General features: G+C 40.0%; 2 protein-coding genes across 4 annotated transcripts in view; one reads left to right on the top strand and one right to left on the bottom strand.

Annotated features, from left to right (window-relative positions):
• The window catches only part of GSK3B (glycogen synthase kinase 3 beta), a 168,002-nt gene extending 165,792 nt beyond the window's left edge, over positions 1-2,210 (top strand). For both annotated transcript variants that reach the window (XR_011600062.1, XM_070938374.1), the window contains one exon: positions 1,368-2,210. Coding sequence is in view for 1 of the 2 variants with exons in the window: in XM_070938374.1 (XP_070794475.1) it covers positions 1,368-1,375 (8 nt within the window). In the remaining variant the exon portion in view is untranslated. The remainder of the gene's footprint in view (positions 1-1,367) is intronic.
• A 9,128-nt stretch (positions 2,211-11,338) lies between these two features.
• CFAP91 (cilia and flagella associated protein 91) overlaps positions 11,339-21,539 on the bottom strand; it is a 37,806-nt gene continuing 27,605 nt past the window's right edge. The window contains exons 13-17 of one of the 2 annotated variants that reach the window (XM_070935303.1): positions 17,841-17,987; positions 14,997-15,218; positions 13,990-14,138; positions 13,227-13,318; positions 11,339-11,691 (exon numbers count right to left, since the gene is read on the bottom strand). In XM_070935303.1, the coding sequence (XP_070791404.1) occupies positions 11,426-11,691; positions 13,227-13,318; positions 13,990-14,138; positions 14,997-15,218; positions 17,841-17,987 (876 nt within the window). In that variant the 3' untranslated portion in view covers positions 11,339-11,425. The remainder of the gene's footprint in view (positions 11,692-13,226; positions 13,319-13,989; positions 14,139-14,996; positions 15,219-17,840; positions 17,988-21,539) is intronic. The other variant, XR_011599915.1, reaches the window with a different exon arrangement.

Below are 21,539 nucleotides of genomic sequence, written 5' to 3'. Positions count from 1 at the left end.
CACACATTCTTCTCAATGCTTATTTTTCTATACCTGAGAAGTGTTTTAATCCATAGTAAGGGTTTTTTTTAAAAAAAGTTATTCCACTTCCACTTTACCCTTCAACTTTTCAGATTGTGATTTGGCTCTGTCAGGAAGAATTTGGTTGTTCTATATTTTCCATTTTGTGGAATAGTCTTCCAAAATCTTGCCAGCTTTGCCGACCTTACCCAAATTAGTGATAGATTCCAATCATTAGGATTAAGTGCTGTTTCATCAGTGTTTGTAAAGAGCATGGCTAAACTGGTGACTATCATGCAATTCCAACAGTTCTTTTTGAAATTAGATTATCTCATCCAGGTCTCTTGCCACATTTTAATTGTGCAATCAATTAATAAACTGAAGGGTTGATCAGGACCTAATTTATTAATGGAATCTGAACTCTAGTCAGAAGTGTACCTTACATCCTGTTGAACTAAATCCTTTCTACCCATATCTGTTGCATACTTTCCATTTTGTCCTGTGAATTCTTACTATTGTTTACTGTGATAGAACCTAATTGTTCAATTCTTCTGTTAAAATTAGCTGATTCCAGTTCTATGTCAATTTCCTTTTCTTTCTTAATAGCTCCTTACAATCTCTTAATTGCTCTCTTAGCAATCCTGACTCTCCACACTGACCAGACCAGAGGAACTGATTTGTTACACTACTTTCTACTACACCATGGTAAAATACAAAGTTCAAGTCTGCTGATCCACTTGGCCAAGATGAATCCATTAAATGACAGACAAACTTTGTAGATTGATGGCTCAGTTCTGATTCCATCCCTTGCAATTAGAAATCTTATTCTAAAAGTATATGTATACAGTATTTCCATTAAAATATCTTATGAAATTATCAATGTGTACACACATATGCGCACATGCCTTTTAAGTCAGTGTCGATTGATTTCCTTCATAATACATTTGATCTATGCATTTTATTTTATTTTGCATTTATTTTAGTTTATTTGTATGCGTTTAAATGCATATTTCTGAGAAATCCATAGGTTTCATTAGGCTCTGAAAGGGATCCATGCCAAAACGAGATTTTTAAGTCCTGAACTGAATATGGCACTTAATGCAGACTCTTTAGAGATTGAAGCACATGCCAATAAGCAAGGAAGATGGTACAGTCATGGAACAGGCATTCTCTCCTGGAGCAATTCTTTTATTTAAAATGTATTTTAATGAATTGAATGCAATTATGTGGGTGGTAAGAACATCAGAACTTTTCTAAACTTTTAAGCAGCTTGCTAATTAGCCATAGGATAAAATGTTCTGTTAGAATTGCTGCATGTTATTTGCTTCAAGGTACTAAAATCTTCCCTTTTTCTCTCAAAATCATAGTAAACTGATGATGCATGGATGCTGATGCTGCAAAACAAACAGACCAAATCAGGACTTACAGAACAATCCTTGGAACCCCAAGGACAAACACTGAGGAAAAAAAATGCTGTGCTAAAGAATATGAAAAAGAAAAAAGTATTTTATTAGTTACTTTTATCCTCTGCTGCAATCCAACTGATTTCTAACTTTAAAAAAATATATAGTAAAGTACAATATCAATAGTTGTACAGTAAAATTATATGTGTATGTGTAAAAATGATCCATCCTGAACCAGAGCATCTCACTCTTCACTGGTTTCATCAATTCTTCTTTTGATTATTGTACTGTAGCCACTCAAATGTGGAACAAATGGGCAATATAGCTATACTACTAGACAAATATGACACTATTTTATACAAGCTCTTCCACCTGGAAGTATGCCTATAAATAACTTGCTACCTATGCTGTAGATCTCGGCCATCTCTTGTCAACTTAACTAGCCTTAAGTGCTAATCCTGGAAAACTAGGTGGGTACAGCTGTGGAAATATGGGGGCTGTTGTCAGATTTAGAGTATGGAAAATAAGCCATGCTAGCTAACTGATGCTGCAGCCACCCAGTGTCCAATTCATGCTCTAACTTCAGAGTATTTCAAATAAATGTTTGCCCAGTCCCAGTCATGTGATTTGAATAAGTTTTTAGTTTCTCATCTTCTAAAAATGGTTCTCTTTTGTAAGATCTTAAATTTTGTTATGTCCTATTGAAACAGCTTGTTGAATGTGATTTATTGCCAAATTTAAAGCATAAAACAGGACATATATAAAATATATACAGTATTTAAAAAAAATGTATCTTTTAAGTTCCTAAATTCTAGTAATAATCTTTCTAATTACCATAAAATCAAACTTGCTTCCTATATTAAGAATTTTAGCTCATTTTGTTTATATCTCTGGCAATAAGTAATGGCTCCACGCACTTGAGCATGTACAACGTTTTTTTTTCTGGCCACTCTAGTTCTTGCCTTTTGCTTCCATACTTTTCCAGCTCTAATTCAACATCAGTGGTTGAATTTTTGCAACTAGCAGGGGTGAGAGGATACTAGGAATTCACCTCCTGGTGGCAGGTGACCTATCAGTTCACCCTGTTTGTGTACTAGTACTGACACCAGAAATTGAAATCATAAAGTGAACTGTGTTGTGGTCTGCCAGCGGCCTGCGGAGCTAGCAGCAGAGTCGGACAGTGAGGAGGCTGGGGAGGAACATGGGCCAGTCCTGGAGTCTGGGGAAGGCTCGGACGAGGGCTCTGCATCGAAGGCAGAGATGGGGCCAGGGCCATCTGGGAGTTATGTGCTGACTCCGGAGTCTCCAGAGTCTGACAGCAGCGAGGCAGAGGAACAGGGGAAGCCTGTTCCCAGAGAGTGCATGCGCAGAGCTGCCAGAAGGCAAGAACAGTTAAGAAAAAAGGGATGACTCGGGAATAAGGCTTGGTGATGATTGGCCCCTCCCATAAGACATAAAAATGGAGCTAAGGGACATGAGCCTTTGCAGGAAGCAACTTTGTTCGTTCTGGTCGGTTTAAACTCTGAAGCTCCGTTTTGACTTTGTGCTCCGTTTGGCCTTGCAAAGGTAATTGGCAATTAGGTATTTGGCAGCATTTCAAGGGAGATAAAGGTGGGTGCTTATCAGCCTTATCCCGAAAACCTTATCCCGAATAGTCTGGCAGACTTCTGTCAGACTATTCACAAATTGCTTGGGACTCTTTATGGGCTGTGAATGAACATAATTCACAGCCGTCTCAATAACAGAGGTATTTTGGGAGGAAAATTGTGATTTATGCTTTGTCAGGAAGCCTAGGTCAGAACAAACTGGTTCAGCAATCCCCCTCAAATTACCTGGTGAAGGGGGAATTTCTTTTAGGATCCAGCTCTTCTAGTCATGATGTCAACATGGTATGGTCACTAGTGTTGGAAAAAGAGCTTTTGTACCTCTGCATTCAACATCGGGGGGGCTCCAGCCTCCTTGCCATTTTCCATCAAGGCAGTTGACATCATTAGTGTTTGCTGTTTATCCTTGTTTATCCCCTCAGTTGGTAGGCTGGACTGAGAAGAGGAAAGTACGAAAGAAAGCCCTGGGACCCAATCACTCCAACTTAATTAGCAGACATCTTATTCAGTTTAAACATAGCTCATATTAGGAACCTCTCCCTGCCCTGCTCTACAAGGGAGTACTTTCAACTGAACCAATGATCATATTATAAAGCAATTCCTAAAGCAATACTGGTTCTAGTAGATTCCTCACTACTACTAAGTCAGTAAAATCCAAAAACAAGAATATGTGCAACAAGTTAGGATATTCATAAATGAAAATATATACCTGCCATTTGAATGGTGGGTTACAATACTTTTTTTGCTTTTCTTTCCCAGAGAAAAATCTGCCGCCGTGACACATGCATTCTTCAGAATAACTGATTTGAAGGATCAGTTTAAAATTTACCCCCCCCCTTTTTTTTTTAGGGAAGGTTGTTGAGAAGATAGACATGCAATAGTGTCAGAAAATCCTGGATATAGCAGGTTAACCCTTCATTCAGGTTTCAGACTAGGACATGAGATTGAAACAGCATTAGTTATGCTTTTTGATCATCTGATGGGGAATAGTGTTTCTATCCTTGCTCTTCTTGACTTCCTAGTGGCCTTCAGTGACATTAATCATAGTATCCTGGATAGGTTGCAAGGTTAGAGGTGGGTGGCACTGGTTGTGCTGGTTGTCTTCCTTCCTCTGGGATCAGTTGCAGTCAGTGTTGTTGGCAAAAAGCTCCTTTCCTGGGCCTCTACTTTGTGGGATCCCATGAAGTTTAGTATCCTCTCTTATTCTGTTTTAACATCTACAAAAAGCTGATGGATGAGATAATATGACACGAGGGAGACCAGTTGGCATCGCGGCGAGAACGGCTGTAAATAGTGGAGCTCTACTGAACTCCGTAAAAAACAACTGGTATCTGCTGACTGGGGTACCATATGGGGTCAAAGCCACCTTGGAGGGGTGGTGAAGAAAGTAGAGGCACTTTATCGACCATGAGGAATTCACAATTTCCTCATTAGGTCCAAAGAAAGCTCTCTTGAAAGGCAGCAGGGACAACAGCCATTTTTGGCAAGTCACAAGTTGTGACAACTGAGACAATAAGATTTGTGCTGGAGTGGTTCGTGGACAGAGCAGTGAAACTGGGTGAGATAACTTCCAACTTTTATTCTAGAGACTTAACCCAAGTAAAAGAATTTCAAAAATAATCTCCAAGAGTTAAGAAAGCAGCAATTTGATACATGGAGAAAGATTAAAGACTAAAGAGGCGAAAGAAATGCCCAATGGAAGCTTTAAAATATAGAAAGCCTGGAAAAGAGCTAAAAATAATTGGAAAAGTGATTATTGGGAGAAACTGCTCTTCTTATTTTTATTTTTAACACCCCTGGATTTATCTGACAATTACCATATTTTTTGGAGTATAAAATACACCTTTTCCCCCCAAAAAAGAGGGTGAAAATTTGGGTGTGTCTTATGCTCCGAATGTAGCCTCGCCCAGCCTCAGAAATGGAGATTTCAGAGGCTGAAAGAAGCTTTAGGGAAAAAGCCTCAGAAATGAAGCTTCAGAAAAAAAGCCTCTGAAAGGGTTTTATCTAAAATAATATGGCAAGCAACAAAAGAAAAATCAATAAAGGTTTTAATCAAACTATGCTAACAAATCTGGAGAATGACACGATAACCAACTGATCGGAAGAGGTTAATCTACATACCAAATACCAAAGAAAGGAGATTGAACAGAGTACAGATAGTCCTTCAGAATAAAAGCCTCTGAAAGAAGCTTCAGAAAAAAAAGCCTCCAAAAAGCCTCTGTTTCAGAGGCTTTCAGAGGCAGAAAAAAAAGTTTTTCCTGAAACAGAGTTTCTGAAGTTTCAGAGGCAGAATAAAAAGCAAGGCAGAGTTTACAACCAACGAACCTGTTGCTAAACTTCACCTCTGGAAACAGCTGATTGAGGGTATTCCGGTAGGCCGATCCACCCATCAATCAGCTTTTTTTTTATTTTCCTCCCCAAAAACTAAGGTGCGTCTTATACTCCAGTGCGTCTTATACTCCGAAAAATACAGTAACTGGAGAACCCTGTTTAAGGTGGGAATTTGGAGCAGGGGAGCCATCTACTGGAAGAAGAGCACTACAGCATGGGAAACTAGTGAAAGTGAGAATTGTTTAATACAGATGAAGGAAGGAGTAAGACTAAACAACACCTGGAAAGCGGCTTGACCTTGACTCCATTCCAGAAGGTGTTTTGGATGTTTGGAAATACTTGGTGAGCTTTTTGAAGATCCTTAAGACAAATTGCAAAGAACTAAAATTCTACTGAAGCTGTTTAATGGATGGTGGATTTGAAAGATCTGAGGAAATTTGGTGGACCAATTTGGACTTGGATTATTAAGGTTATTTGACAGAAAATTATACGAGGCAAAAGAAGAAAGGTGATAGAAGAAAATAAAAAAGAAGAAACGCTAAATAAGACTTCAAAATTTGGACACTTGGGAAGATGAACAACTGGAAAACTATAAACACTGTAAATTACCAAAGAGCTCCAAGGACTGTAAATTTAAGGGATTTGGAGGTACAACCATAGGACTGATTAAATTTTATTAATAATTGGCTTTGGTTGGAGTTTTTAGATATTGGGACATTGGAACATCAGAGGTATATTGAGCGTTTTTAATATATAAAATAATTATAAAATGACTCAATGGGATAATAGAGCCGTATGAAGAAATGTTATCTATGCTTAAAAGTATACATGAAACAATAAAGAACAATAAGGAGATAAGGAGACTGTCCAAAAATAAAGGAGTGAGTATAGAAGACCTTCAACAAACATGGGAAAAAGATGAACATAATATTCAGAAAATAGATGAGAAATCAGAAGAAGTGGGGGAGGAGACAAAGCAAAATAAGGTACAAGAAGATAAAGACACTGAAGAGAAAGAAATAATAAGTATGAATCAAATCCCTTAAGAGTTTACAACAGAACAGAAAAAAAAGAAAAGAAAAATCTCCAAAAAAAGAAAGGACTATGGGTGGGTGCTCAAAGGATGCAGCCGAAGGAGACAAGGGGTAAACCAAAGGGAATATTTAGTGGGTATAAAAATGTTAGAAAGAGATATAAGATTTCAAGAGAGAGAAATAAAAGAGTGACCAAAAAGTCAATAAATGATGGAACTTCAAAAAGGTTAAGAGATAAAAGACAAAAAGTAGAAACCACAAAGTGGAAAATAGTAGCATACTTATTGATAGATAATAGAATTTATTATAATCATAAATAAATTAAGGTTAGAAGTTGGAAGTGTAGGATTAGGCAACCTAATTGTATTATTGTTATTAACTGTGTAAAAACTATATTGGAAACTATATTGGAAACTTATCAGGGACTAGAAATTTTGTGGACTTTGAGATATAATCCCGGGACTGATTAAATTTGGTTAATAATTGGCCTTATTAGTGTTTCTAGATATTTGGGATATTGGAATTATGATGGAATTGAGTAATTTTAAAAATATTAAATTATTAAAGATTCAGCAGGGGACAACAAACATATTGTAAAAAATAAATGTTATTGATGTTTAAATGAATTTATTTAAAAAAAGTGATAAAGAATCATAGAGAATGGTATTGCTGAAATTGGAAGATTAAGATTATATATATTTAATGGTATTATTACTGTTAGCATTTTGTAAAAAGGATATTGACCCAGGCAATGCACTGTCCACAAAATATGTATGGTGTTAAAGGAAGACTACAAATAAAACATATACAAAAGAGATCATCTGACACCATGGAGTAAGGTACCATCCATATGCTGAATTCTTTTTTTTTTATTGAAAAAGTTTTACAATTACATTTTCTCCCCAGTTTCCCCCCCCCAACCCTCCCTAACCCCCCCTAACCCACCCCTCCCCCCCGGACTTCCACAGAATATAATCGAAATCAAAATCCCCTTTTTATAAAACTTGAACCCCTCCACCCCCTGTATATTTTTCACATCTTCACAAAAATCAAATATTTCTGTCTTTATATAATACTTTCAGTTAAAAGCTATCTGATATTTCCTAGTTTGATATTTATTCTGCACATAATCTATCCACTTTTTCCACTCCCATTCATAAGTCTCTTGTGAGCGATCTTTTACATATGCTGAAATCTTCGCCATCTCTGCAAAACTGGCCATCTTCAAAGTCCATTCCTCAATAGTAGGCATAGCTTCATTTTTCCAATATTGACCTATCAGTAATCTCGCTGCTGTTATCATATACAATATCAACTTTGTTTCACCCAATGTAAAACCCTTAACTATACCCAATAAAAACAATTGTGGAGAAAACTGAATTTTTTTCTTCAAAACATTCTGCATAACCCACCAATTTTTTATCCAAAAAGCCTTTACTTTCTTACAAGTCCACCACACATGATAATATGTGGCATCTAGGCAATCACATCTTCAGCATTTTGGTTGAACATTAGGGTACATGCACGACAATTTCTTAGGATCTAAATGCCATCTATAAAACATTTTATAAAAATTTTCCCTCAAATTCTGCGACTGTGTAAATTTAACATTCTGAACCCATATTTTTTCCCATGTTTCCAACATCACTGGTTCTGCAAAATTTTGTGCCCACTTAATCATGCAATCTTTAACCAATTCAGTTTATGAATCCCTTTCTAACAAAATATTATAAACCCTTTTAATATGCATTGGACCTTTCTCTTTTATATGTCTAACCAATTCTTCCTCATGCATCATTATACCAATTTTTTGGTCCTCTTTCCATCTCAATTGAAGTTGATTATACTGTAACCAAGTTAAATTAATCCCTTCTTCCAACAGCGTTTCTAAAGTCTTCAGTTGCCATCTGCCCGCACCTGCAAAAAGAACTTCTTTATATAAAAACCTCCCAAGTGACATTATATTTGTATTCCACATGATATGACCAAGATCCAGCCATAACGGTATTTTGTAATCCCATTTGAGTCGGTGCTTCTTCCAAACTCTCATCAAGGAGTCTCTAAGTATGTGGCTTTTAAAAATTCTTCATTCCTGGCAAATTAAGCAATGTCCTATCTCCGGATTTGGAGGTTGTGGGGGTTTGGGTGGGGAACAACAGTCCTCAGCACAACCTTGGCAAGATTGAGTGACTGGGTTTTGAGGTTCTGGGAATTTACCATGTTTGGTGCTGGATGATCTATGTATAATCTGAATGTTTCTCTTGACTTGCTATTCTTGCTCGATGGACAATTGTCAGTCATGAGTAGGAAGATCTTTGTTAGTAACATCGATCCTGGATCAGAAGGCTCTATGCTCACTTACTCATGCCCTGATTTCCCATATGGATTTCTGAATTTGTGCTCTACATAGAGTGCCTTGAAAAGTAGCTAGAAAGCTGCAAATCCTCCTGGGGCAAAATGTGATAGTTATGGGTGTCCCTGGATCAATGCACTTTACACCTCTGCATTGGTTGCCAGTTTGCTTCTGGGTTTAATTCAAAATCCTGGTAATAAGCTATAAAACCCTATATGGTGTGGAGCTGGGTTATTTGAGGGCTACCTCTCCCCAGTTACAGCTCCCCATCTCATCACGCTCAGCAGAAGAGGCATATTATGGATCCTATCTATAAAGGAATGTCATGTGATGGGATCCAGGAGAAGCTTTTTTGTGACAGTATCTGTCCTCTGGAATGACATCTCCACTGCAGTTAGATTGACCCTGACCCTACTGATCTTTTGGCAGTCTGATGGAAGAGCACCGGTGGACTCATGCTTTTAACTCTTGGACTGGTGCCCTGGGAGTCTCCTGGACTTTAGTTCCAGGCTCACTGCTGCCACCAATGAGTAGTGCAATGCAGGGCTGGGCTGTGGTGGCTGTGGCTTTGCAGCACACACCCCAGCTTGTATATGGCCTATGCCAGGCCTCCCTCAACTTCCTCCACCCTGCTCCACTTAATGGAATTGTTTAACAACTGCAACAAGAGTGGTGGGATTGTGCTCATTGAGCAAAGTGATCGTGTGTGCCTCAATTTATGATCAAAATTCCAGGCTCAATTGTGGTTGTAACTTGAGAACTACCCTGTAGTACCAAATTCACATGCTTTCAAAATTAGCCTTCAACATCTTGCGTTTATTCCTGTTTGTTTTAATAAGCAATTCAATATTTATTAATTTTTGAAGATTGCCATGAATGCTGGCTGTTAACAACTTTACAGAAATATTTATTTCCTAAAATTGCAGGCTACTGAAATGAAATTTGCATTTGAACTTAGAGAAGCATTCTCAATGAAAACATTGAAAAGCTTAACAGATCAAAATTTTCTCTCCTCAAACAGCTTTGCTTTTTCCTTTGGAACGTCTGAAATGTTTAGCTGTTCCATGATCTCTATTGGTCAAACTAAGAATGCAACATTACAACTGTCCGCACTGTATTATTATTAAAGCCCTGGCTCCACTACACATAGGACAGAGCATCCTTTTATCTGCCCAGTGCTATTCCCTAAAGATGGCCTAGGGCAGGGGTCGGTAACCCGCGGCTCCAGAGCCAGAAGTGGCTCTTTGGGCTCTCTGCCATGGCTCCCTGTCCCATCACTGGTTCGCCTCGCCCCGCCCCTCTTATTTCTTTTTTGGACTCCAGCCCGAAGCGGCAGGAAGTGAAGGCTGCCTTACGTGAAAGCAGGTACAGGGCAGCTTCACTCCTGCACTGTCCTCCTCCCTCCTCCTCTCGTAACCCCCTGGCCGGCTGTGGCTGAGCCGGGAGTGTGCGCACGTGTGGAGAGACCCTCCTTAAGTGAGCCACTGCCCGCCCCACACACGCCTTTCCTGAGTTTTGGCACTTGCTTGAGGAGGGTCTCCTCGCCCGTGTGCAGCTCCCGGCTCAGCCAGAGCTGTCCCGGGCATCCTGAGAGGAGGGGGGGGGAGAGGGTCGCCGGAGAGTGCAGGAACGAAGCTGCCCTGTACCTGTCTTTGCGCCACATTTGCACATAAGGTAGCCTTCGCTTCCTGCCACTTCAGGCTGGAGTCTCCCTTCGTGTGGGAACATTCCCGGCTCAGCCACAGCTGGCCAGGGAGTTACGAGAGGAGGGGGAGAGAGGATGGTTGCCCGAAGGGAGGGGGGGAAAGAGAGACAGACAGACAGACAGAGATACATACAGAATGATATGTAGAGGGGGGGTGAGGGAGAGATACAGGGGGAGAGAGACACGGGGGAAAGGGGAGGAGAGAATAGTTTTGTGGCTGGGTAGGCGTGGCTAGATGGTCATGTGACTGGGTGGGACTGACATTGAGTTGGCCATGCCCACCCAGGTTTTGTGGCTCCTAGTGTGGTTTTTTTCTGTAGGAAACTGGTTCAAGTGGCTTTTTGAGTGTTTAAGGTTGCTGATCCCTGGCTTAGGGGGATTTGTTTGCTAAAGGAAGCTTGGCTATCCCTTTTCTTTCTTTTTGCCAATTGCAGATTACGTAGCCTAAAAAGTCTCTGCCATTTGCTTGCAGAAAGCTTTTGAAATTGACTTGAAAGTGGCAGAATCCCCATAACTGCTGAAATTTTAAGATAACACATGAGTTGATTTAAATATCATATAGGTTTTGCCTTCTTAAGAATATTTATGTTAGCCTATTTATTTTACAAACACAGCTTGTCCACCTAGGAGAATGGCACATAATGGGATTGATTTCCATGAAAGGATTCTAGTGGTTGGAGCACAGGATCATAACTGAAGAACTGCTCATGTTCTTTCAACCCATGGGAGGATGATTCAAGACACTTCTATTAGCCTGAATCTTCCCCCATCCCTGTGCCCCAAGTTTGGGGGACAGATTTGCTTCTTCCCAAAGCATTTTCTTGCAGAATTACACACATATAATCAAACTGCATCTATTTCAGCGTTAAAACAGCAGTAGTTTATTGACAGTGTTGCTGACTGACAGGCACTCACTTGCTAGATAAATACACTGTAGTATCCTCAAGGAGGCAACACAAGAACGAACCTTGGTCTAAACATACCATAGTTTTGCTTCATTGTTCAGGAGGCCTGGCAGATTCAATGTAAGGGCTGACTTCATACATTTTATCTTCCTGGTGTTGACTGTCTGGTGGCTTGATTTCCTGCTGCTTAGCAACATCTTGACCAGTAGGTGTAACAGAAAGCAATCCGATTTGAGGAATATCTACATTGGTTGCCTGTTGAAACCCTGGGGAAAAGAGCTGTTCTACTGCTGTCTCTGTGTTTCCATGGATAATCTGATGAGCGGCATGAATATGCTTTCTCTGAGCCTGCCTCACTGTTTTGAGTAAAAGAATGAAAAAAGAGAGAGAGAAAGACCAACAATGGGTTTGGAAAATTCAGTTCCTCTTTTTTCTGCCCTCTCCATAGAAATGCACATATGAAGACAACCGTATTCCAAAGCAGTCACTTTGGAACTGCTTTGGAAGCAGTCACTAGATAAACACACTGTAGTCTTCCAAAGCACAGGACTGTAACTAAACTTATGTCAATGCAATATGGGGTTCTGATAGTATAGAGACCCAACCTTTTAGGATATGCCAGCCATACTACTACAAGAGATGTGACATTACTAGCTCTTTCTCATCAAACAAGTCCAACAGATCCTTAACAAAGTAGAAATTATTTCTCTATATTGAGCCACAAGCCAAAGCATCTGAAATACAGAATATAATGGTGAGATAGCATGCAAAATGCAATAAGCAAATATCACTAAAAGCCAATTGCCAATAATTGTATGGAATTACAATTATTTCCTCAAGATGAAGATCAGCACCAAGGACCAAAGAAAATCAAAGTTAACTTCATAACCTAATGATTTCCAAGGTTCTTACATTTAGGCAGGAAAAACTAAATGCACAACTACAAAACAGATGGTACTTGGCTCAACAGTAGTGCCTGTGAGAGGGATTTAGATGTCCTAGTGGACCACCACTTAAGTATGAGTCAGCAGTGTGTTGTAGCTGTCAAAAAAGCCAATGCTAGGCTGCATCAGCAAGAGATACCATTAAGATCATGAGAAGTTATAGTACCACTCTATACTGCACTGGTAAGACCACATTTGGAATATTGCATTCAATTCTGGGCACCACAATATAAAACAGATGCTGAAGTCCTAGAGTACAAAGAGGAGCAACAAAAATAAGGGGCCTGGAGGCTAAATAGTATGATGAATGGTTAAAGGAACTAGGCATGTTTAGCCTAAACAGACCTAATGGCAGTCTTCCAACACTTGAGGGGCTATTATAAAGAAGGGGGTTGATCCATTCTCATTAACATTTGGGGGCAGGACAAGAAGCAGTGAGTGAAAATTCATCAAAGAGAGATCCAACCTGAAAGTAAGGAGAAATTTCCTGATGGTGAAAATAATTTATCAATGGAACAGCTTGCCTCCTGAAATTGTGGGTGTTCCACTGTCGGAGGTTTTCAAGAAAAGATTGGACAACCATTTGTCTGGGATGGAATAAGGATTCCTGCCTTGATCCCAATGATTTGTGCTTTGTACTGGCACAGAGTCTGGTTGTGCAATTGCAGAGATGAAAAAAAAACCCTCTACAATTTTAAGTTATAAACCCCATTACACAATTATTGGCAGACTGAACCCAATAGATTCTGTTGTCTTTGCTAAGTTTATTTTGGACAACATGTTTTTATCAAGGACAGAATTTACCCAGTATTTGCTGCAGGTTTACTGATAATGTACTTACTTGAATTAGTTGTTCAGTAGATAAAGCATTGCATAGCTGGATATTAGAACAAAGCATCCAGAATACAAATTAACAGCAAGAGGTAAAAAGCTGCTCTTTTCCTCACCTTTCTCCTTAATGGTCATTTTTCTCACTTCAGGGATCAGAAAGCTATAAACTAGCTCTGCCACAATCTCTTCAGACTGTAGATTACTCTGGCTACGGGGGGAGGGGGGGAATCAAATAAATGAAAATGGTTACATATTTGGCATTTTTAAAAACTTATTTTCTCTTTCATACCAAGAGTATTAGTTATTCATGTACCAATCAATGAGACAACCTCACCATCTGTTCAAGTAATGTAGGTAAAAGGGTCTGGAAAAAAATGTTTTTTGGTCCACATTTATTTCAATCCTATTTCAGGATCTGTAACATCTCATCTCCACGTACAATTATCAAAATAACAAAAAAAATACTGCTGCAGGAAAATGGAAGAAACTGAATTGCATTTTTTTTCCATGAAGAGAGGAGGAAGTTCACTTTAAAAATGTACATGGGATATCCTGTTATGTTCAAATAACATAAGGTGTGTGTTACTACAACAGACTATTTGAAAGTTCAGAAAAGAACTTTTGAAAAAGAAAAGAAAGATTGTTGAACACAAAGAGAGACTCCCCAAAGAGTCTGAAATTCAGAGGAAATTTAATAACCATACTGTACACACAGAGACAGAAAAAGTTTGCAAAACGTTCATTTTGTGTATTATAAAAACTATCTTATTATATGCAATTAGTTAGCTCTAGACCAGAAGGAGATCAGTCGTTATAGTACTATAAGTACTTTTGTTATGTTCACTTTATGAATGCTGCTATTTCCTCAGGAGTGCATACCGTGTTTCCATTTCATAAGCAATACTGTTGATTTCTACAGCCATTCTCTGAATCTCTTCCCTAGATTGTTCTTCAGCTGTACTCTCCATGCTGTTCAAGATAACATCTTCTAGATATGAATCAACTGTTTTTTGGTGTACTTTAACAACCTGAAAAAAACTCAAATCAGAATTTTCCCCCACTGCTATTAGCTTATTTATTTCAGGAATAATTTATTATTTAGATCATTTTTCACTACTATTTTTCTTTGGAATTGTCCTGCTTCACTCACTTTTTACACTACACTTGGATAACATAATCTACTAGATCAGACTCCTGTTCCTTTCAATATTCTTTTAATGAATGCTTCTAGATCTAATTGTTTAAAAGTGTACAACATCACTGCACATCCAACATGTTCAATATGAGATAGTAAATTCTGCCTTGAATTAAGTTCTGGAAGATATCAAGAACATATTCTTGATATCTTAATACAGTTTTCTTGATAATACAAGTGTAAATTGTCACTTTGGGGATTTTTTTTGCCTTTCCAGCCTAGCCGAGAGGTCTTCCCAGGTGACGTACATTCAACACTAACCCATTGACAACAACTATGTCTCTAAATGAAATAAATCCTCCTTATTGATCTTACTGTTGTAATGATTCTATTGGTCTTCTGTAAATAAGTAATCGTACTTTAATCATTCTTTCTGAATTACCCCACCACTATTGTGATTAAATGCAGAGCATGATCCAGATTTAATCCGCCAATGAAGAGGCTAAAGAAACATTTAGTGGAAAACTGGATGATGTGAGATGAAGATGATAAATACAATGCTACTTCACTTGTAAGCTATGTCCACTTTCAGCAGTTTGACTTCCTCATCTTCTTCACAGAAATGTTACCTCTGTACATACTGGACACAGGATTAAGGCAGATATTGTTGAGATAATCTGAACAAATGCAATTGTGCCATGACCTAGTTTAAACCCCTGTGAGCATATTTAATAGTATTTCCCACACTTGCCTGTCTAAAGATCTCATCTTCTTCACGTCTGCGTCTCTCTTCCACCTGTCGACGTCCACTTTCCTCTGCTTCCCGCATTCGGCGCTGCCTTTCTGCTAACATAGCAAAAGCATGGATTCTCCGCTCATCCTGTAGTCGAATCAGTTCTTTAGAGAGGAAATCCAACATATTTGCAAGGACTCTTCCTTCTACACGAGCCAAATGCTTTTCCATGAGAGACATCTAAGGGGAGTACAGGAATATTTCATTCCTACTTAATTTGTTTATCATTTCAATAATTTTATCTGCTTTTCAGAGCTAATGTTTAAAAAAACCTTCTGCATTATACTAAAATGTGAGTCATAAATCCATCAACATCATCTTTAATGAGATTGATGTCCAAGTCTAGAATCTGACACCCTGAGGGGGGACTGAAATTATGTTATTTCCGATATGAAAATAACCAGGCTTTCCTGAACAATACAAGTCTTTGCATATTTTCACAAATAACAATTGGCTTCCAAAGTTTTCCTCAGAAGTGCTAAATAATATAAAAACAAAAAGTAGATACTGTACAATTCAGAGAATTTGATAGTTACGCTCTACGTTCTCTAATGATTTCTCAGCAACCATTCTTTACCCAACTGGGCCACTACAAATAATTAGTTTAGTTTAGTTTATTATATTTATATACCGCCCTTCTCCCGAAGGACTCAGGGCAGTGAACAGCCATGGTAAAAACAATATACAACAAAAATTTAAAAACTTAATTAAAATAATTCAATCATTGGCCGAATTTAAAACACCCAACTAAAATCATTTTAAAACCCCTATCAAAACCCAATTTAAAAACCTTTATCCCGTCAGACCAGCTTGCTGGAATAATAGGGTCTTCAAAGCACGACAGAAGGTGTGGAGATCGGGGATCCTTCGTATGTCCGGGGGCAGTTCGTTCCATAGGGCCAGGGACCCCACAGAGAAGGCTCTCCCCCTGGGGGTCGCCAGCCTACATTGTTTGGCTGACGGCACCCTGAAGAGGCCCTCTCTGTGGGAGCATATTGGTCGGTGGGAGGTAATCGGTGGCAGAATGCGGTCCTTTAGGTAACCAGGTCCTAAGCCATGGAGCGCTTTAAAGATGGTAACCAACACCTTGAAGCGCACCCAGAAGACCACCAGGAGCCAGTGCAGCTCGCGCAAGAAAGGTGTTACATGGGAGCGACGAGACACCCCCATTATTACTCGTGCGGCCGCATTCTGGACCAGCTGGAGCCTCCGGGTGCTCCTCAAGGGGAGCCCCATGTAGAGAGCATTACAATAGTCCAGCCGGGAAGTGACGAGGGTGTGAGTGACTGTGCACAGGGCGTCCCGATCCAGAAAGGGCCGCAACTGGGAGATCAGGCGAACCTTATAGAAAGCCCCCCTGGCCATGGCCATCATATGATCTTCCAAAGACAGCTGTGAGTCCAGGAGGACGCCCAAGTTGCAAGCCCTCTCTGAGGGGGGTAAGATCTCATCCCCAATAGCCAGCGATGGTGTTAGCTGGCTATATCGGGCCGTCGGGAGCCACAGCCACTCAGTCTTGGAGGGGTTGAGTCTGAGCCTGTTCCTCCCCATCCAGATCCGCACGGCCTCCAGGCAGCGGGACATCACATCAAGGGCATCATTGGGGTGGCCTGGGGTTGAAATGTACAACTGCGTGTCATCGGCATACAGTTGACACTTCACCCCAAAGCCACGGATGATCTCACCCAGTGGCTTCACATAAATGTTAAACAGAAGGGGCGAGAGGACTGACCCTTGCGGTACCCCACAAGTGAGGAACCTCGAGATCAACCTCTGCCCCCCCCCATCAACACAGACTGCGTACGGTCAGAGAGGAAGGAGGTGAATCACTGTAGCATGGTGCCCCCCACTCCCACCCCCTCCAGCCGACGCAGCATGATACCATGATCGATGGTATCAAAAGCCGCTGAGAGATCTAGGAGGACCAGGACAGAGGAGCAACCCCTGTCCCGGGCCCTCCAGAGATCATCAACCAATGCGATCAATGCCGTTTCCGTGCTGTAACCCGCCCTGAAGCCTGACTGGCACGGATCTAGATAGACAGCTTCATCCAGGAATCGAGGAAATTGTCCCGCCACCACACTCTCAACAACCTTCGCTGCGAAGCCAAGGTTGGAGACAGGATGATAGTTAGCTAATACAGCCGGGTCCAGGGAAGGCTTCTTGAGGAGGGGCCTCACCACTGCCTCTTTCAGGGCGGCTGGGAAGACACCCTCACTCAATGAGGCGTTGGTAATCTCCTGAGACCAGCCTCGTGTAACCTCCCGGGAGGCCAGCACCAACCAGGAGGGACACGGGTCCAGTAAACATGTGGTAGCATTAAGCCTCTCCAAAATCCTGTCCACGTCCTCAGGAGTCACATGGTCAAACTCTTCCCAGGTAACACTCTCAAGACTCACCTCCATCATCCCGTCTGAGGCTATCCAATTGGGGAATCATTCTGAGATGTTTAAACATTAGCTTCAGTTTTTTTTCATTTTAATGTTTTAGTTTAGTCTTATTGTAGTTTTTACAAATATTTCATAGCCACTTGCTCTGTAATTCACATAACAACACTGAAGAAGAACATCAGTATATTTATTTTTAGTATTTCAATTTTGATGTTGGACTGAACAGAACAAGTGATTTCCCAGGGACGTAAAATTGTAGATTGAAGTACTATAGGAATGAACTTTCCTAAGAGTCATTACATAACTATTCTAATTAATACCAAAGACTGAAATTGGTTGAAAACTCTGCTGTTACATATATTTTGCAAAAATAATTTACTATAAAATCAATTTCCTCCATTTATAGCCAAACCTTATGTTCATGCAAATCCCGCTGCCGTTGTAAGGCCAAAGTCACTTGTTTTTCAGCCTTCTTCAACAACTGTCCATCTTCCTGAAGTGCATGTGTGGTGCGTAACTCACAAATCAATTCTAGACGCTTTTCCTTTCCTTCAAACATCTGTTTTTAATATTGAGAATCCAAGGATTGATTTAAGATAAAGTGAATAACATCTACCAAATTTGCTTAACGTTTTAAACAAATATTTATAAACAATTTTTTTTAATGAAATGACAATAAAACATACATAAATATATAAAATATAGAAACTCATTCTATGTCAGGATACCCAGGATAGAGTCTATGTAAGATCATGCAATATTGGAATTCAACATTATGCAAGCACAAGTAATAGAACAAAGTCAAACTAGAGTCTTGGACTTTAAGAGCACTTATTTCAATAAACTTATAGAGAGCTTGGGAAGGATTCCATGGAGAATCCTCAAGTGGAAAACAACTCAAGAAGCTTGGGAAATTTTGAAAAGTAAGATTATAAAAGCTCAGTCTAGCACAATACCAATGAAGAAGAAAAATAACAGCTCCCAAAGAAACCAACATGGCTGCATAAAGAACTCTCTGATAAATTGAAAGACAAAAAGGACAAGTATAAAAAGTGCAAAGAGGGACACATAACTAAAGCAGAATATCAACAAATAGTCCGAGCCTGCAAAGATGAAGTGACGAAAGATAAGGCTCACAATGAACTAAGGCTTGCAACAAAAGTAAAAAAAGTACAAAAAGAGCTTCTTTCAACATGTTAAAAACAAGAAAAAAGTCAAGGAAGCAATTGGTCCATTGGTGAGAGAAAGTGGCAAGAAGGTGACAAGCAAAAGGGAGAAAGCAGAACTACTTAACTTGTTTTTTTCATCTGTCTTTACACAAAGGGAAAAAACAGTCCAACCTATCAAAAACAGCACCACAAAACAGATTAGGAATACAAGTTAAAATAGGGAAGAAAATGGTAAGTGAGCACTTGTCCACCCTAGATGAGTTCAAATCACCAGGACCAGATAGTTTACACCCCAAGGTTCTGAAGGAACTGGCAGACGTGATCTCAGAACCACCGAACTATATCTTTCAAAAATCCTGGAGCACTGGGGAACTGCCAGAGGACTGGAAAAGAGCTGATGTAGTTCCCATCTTCAAAAAAAATGAAAAAAAAAAAAAATAGATCCAGGAAACTACAGACCTATCAGCCTGACCTCAATGCCTGGGAAGATTCTGGAAAAGATAATCAAGCAATGAATCAGCGAACACCTAGAAGCAAACAAAGTAATAACCAAAAGCCAAGATGGGTTGGTCAAAAAAAGATAATGCCAAACAAATTGTATTGCATTCTTTGACAAAGTGACAAATTTAGTGGACCAGAGGAATGCTGTGGATATAATTTACTTGGACTTCAGAAAGGCATTTGATAAATTTTCTATCTTATCAAGATAAAAAAATGTGGGTTAGAAGCATCACCACCAGATGGGTTCATAACTGGCTGATCAACCACACTGAACGTCCTCAATGGAACTGCATCTACATGAAGGGAAGTATGCAGTGGGGTACCCCAAGGCTCTGTTTTAGTCCCAGTACTCTTCAACATCTTCACCAATGATTTGGACAATGGGATAGATGGGGAACTCATTAAATTTGCAGATGACACCAAGCTGGCAGGAATAGCCAACACTCCAGAAGATATGCTTAAGATACAGAAGGATCTTGACAGACTTGAACATTGGGCGCTATCTAACAAAATGAAATTCAGTGGTGAAAAAAGTAAGGTTCTACATTTAGGCAAGAAAAATAAAATGCACAGGTACAATATATGTGGTACCCCACTCAACAGTAGTAACTGTGAGAGGGATCTTGGAGTGCTAGTGGACAATCATTTAAATATGAGCCAGCAGTGTGCTGCAGCTGCCAAAAAAGCCAACACAGTTCTAGGCTACATAAACAGAGGGATAGAATCAAGATCACGTGAAGTGTTAACACCACTTTATAAGGCCTTGATAAGGCCACACTTGGAATACTGCATCCAGTTTTGGTTGCCACGATGTAGAAAAGATGTTGAGACTCTAGAAAGAGTGCAGAGAAGTGCAACAAAAATGATTAGGGGACTGGAGGCTAAAACATATAAAGGACAGTTGCAGGAACTGGATATGTCTAGTTTAATGAAAAGAAGGACTAGGGGTGAGATAATAGCAGTGTTCCGATATCTCGGGGGTTGCCACGAAGAAGAGGGAGTCAAGCTATTCTCCAAAGCACCTGAGGGCAGGAGAAGAAGCAGTGGGTGGAAACTAATCAAGGAGAGAAGCAACCTAGAAGTAAGGAGAAATTTTCTGACAGAACAATTAATCAGCGGAACGGCTCATCTCCAGAAGTTCTGAGTGCTCCAACACCGGAAGAAGAAATTGGATAATCATTTGTCTGAAATGATATAGGGTTTCCTGCCTAAGCAGGGGGTTGGACTAGAAGACCTCCAAGATCCAACTCTGTTGTTCAATTCTATTCTATTCTAGCCACAGAAGAGTAGTTGTGGGTATTTTCCCTCAACACCAAAGAAAGTCTTACTTCTTCAGGTTTGCAGCTGTGGAAAAATAAAATGAATGAAAGAAGTAGAATATGATGCTTGCGGTGAGTTTAAATTGTTCATGCAGCATGCAGCATGCAGTCCATAAGCCATCCCCAGAAATGTATAGAAATACATATGTTCCATAGTATTATATAAATAAAGGACTCAGGGCGGTGTACAGCCTATTAAAAACACAAAACATTTATATTTATATCTTATGAGCTGGAAAGAAAAGAAAGCAACTACAACAAATGACCTCCCCCTCCCCCCCTCCCCCGGTCATTGCTGCCTACTGGGCAGCTCCTTAAAGGGGAATCCATATACATAAAAAATTAAGCTCTGAAGAACCTCAGAAGTAAATACACTGCCATGTGTGTCAAAATACACCTTAATTTGTGTTTCTCCTCCAATTTATCGATCTGTATTGAGAAAAGAAGCCATATGCTCAACAAATAGTCATGTATACTTTTAAAGATAGCTCTTCATACTGGATGAATTAATAGGCATTAGTTAAGACTCTTACTTATCTATAACGCAAAAGAGGAGAAAGCATATAGTTCTCACTTATCAACTGCCTCGTTTAGTGACTGTTCAAAATAATAATGGGTAAAAAAAGCTTTGCAACCAATCTTTGCATTTATGAATATAGCAGCACCCTGTAGTCAAGTGATTGTCATTTGTGTGCTTCACAACTATTTGTGACATAGTTAATAGAGAAGGCAGAAGTAAAATTGTAAGTCGTGGTCATGTGGTGTATCATCTAATGACAATGATGGTTTGCTTAATGACTGAAGGGGTAGTGTGGTTATAATACCTTGACTCGTACCAATCGGGCTTCCGACACGGACACAGCATGGAAACGGCATTGGTCGCTCTGGTGAATGATCTCTGGCGGGCTCAGGATGGTGGTTGTTCCTCCATCCTGGTCCTACTTGACCTCTCAGCGGCTTTTGATACCATCGACCATGGTATCCTACTGCAGCGACTTGTGGGGTTGGGGGTGGGAGGCACTGTTTTACAGTGGTTCTCCTCCTACCTCTCGGGTCGCTTTCAGTTTGTATCGGCGGGAGGGCAGAGATCCACCCCGAGGCCCCTAAATTGTGGGGTGCCTC

This window comes from Pituophis catenifer, unplaced genomic scaffold, assembly GCF_029215685.1.
Source record: "Pituophis catenifer annectens isolate HBS135680 unplaced genomic scaffold, rPitCat1.0.hap2 SCAF_2, whole genome shotgun sequence".
Taxonomy (NCBI): domain Eukaryota; kingdom Metazoa; phylum Chordata; class Lepidosauria; order Squamata; family Colubridae; genus Pituophis; species Pituophis catenifer.
The sequence above is the reverse complement of the archived record's forward strand: the minus strand, read 5'-3'. Positions and strand labels throughout refer to the sequence as shown.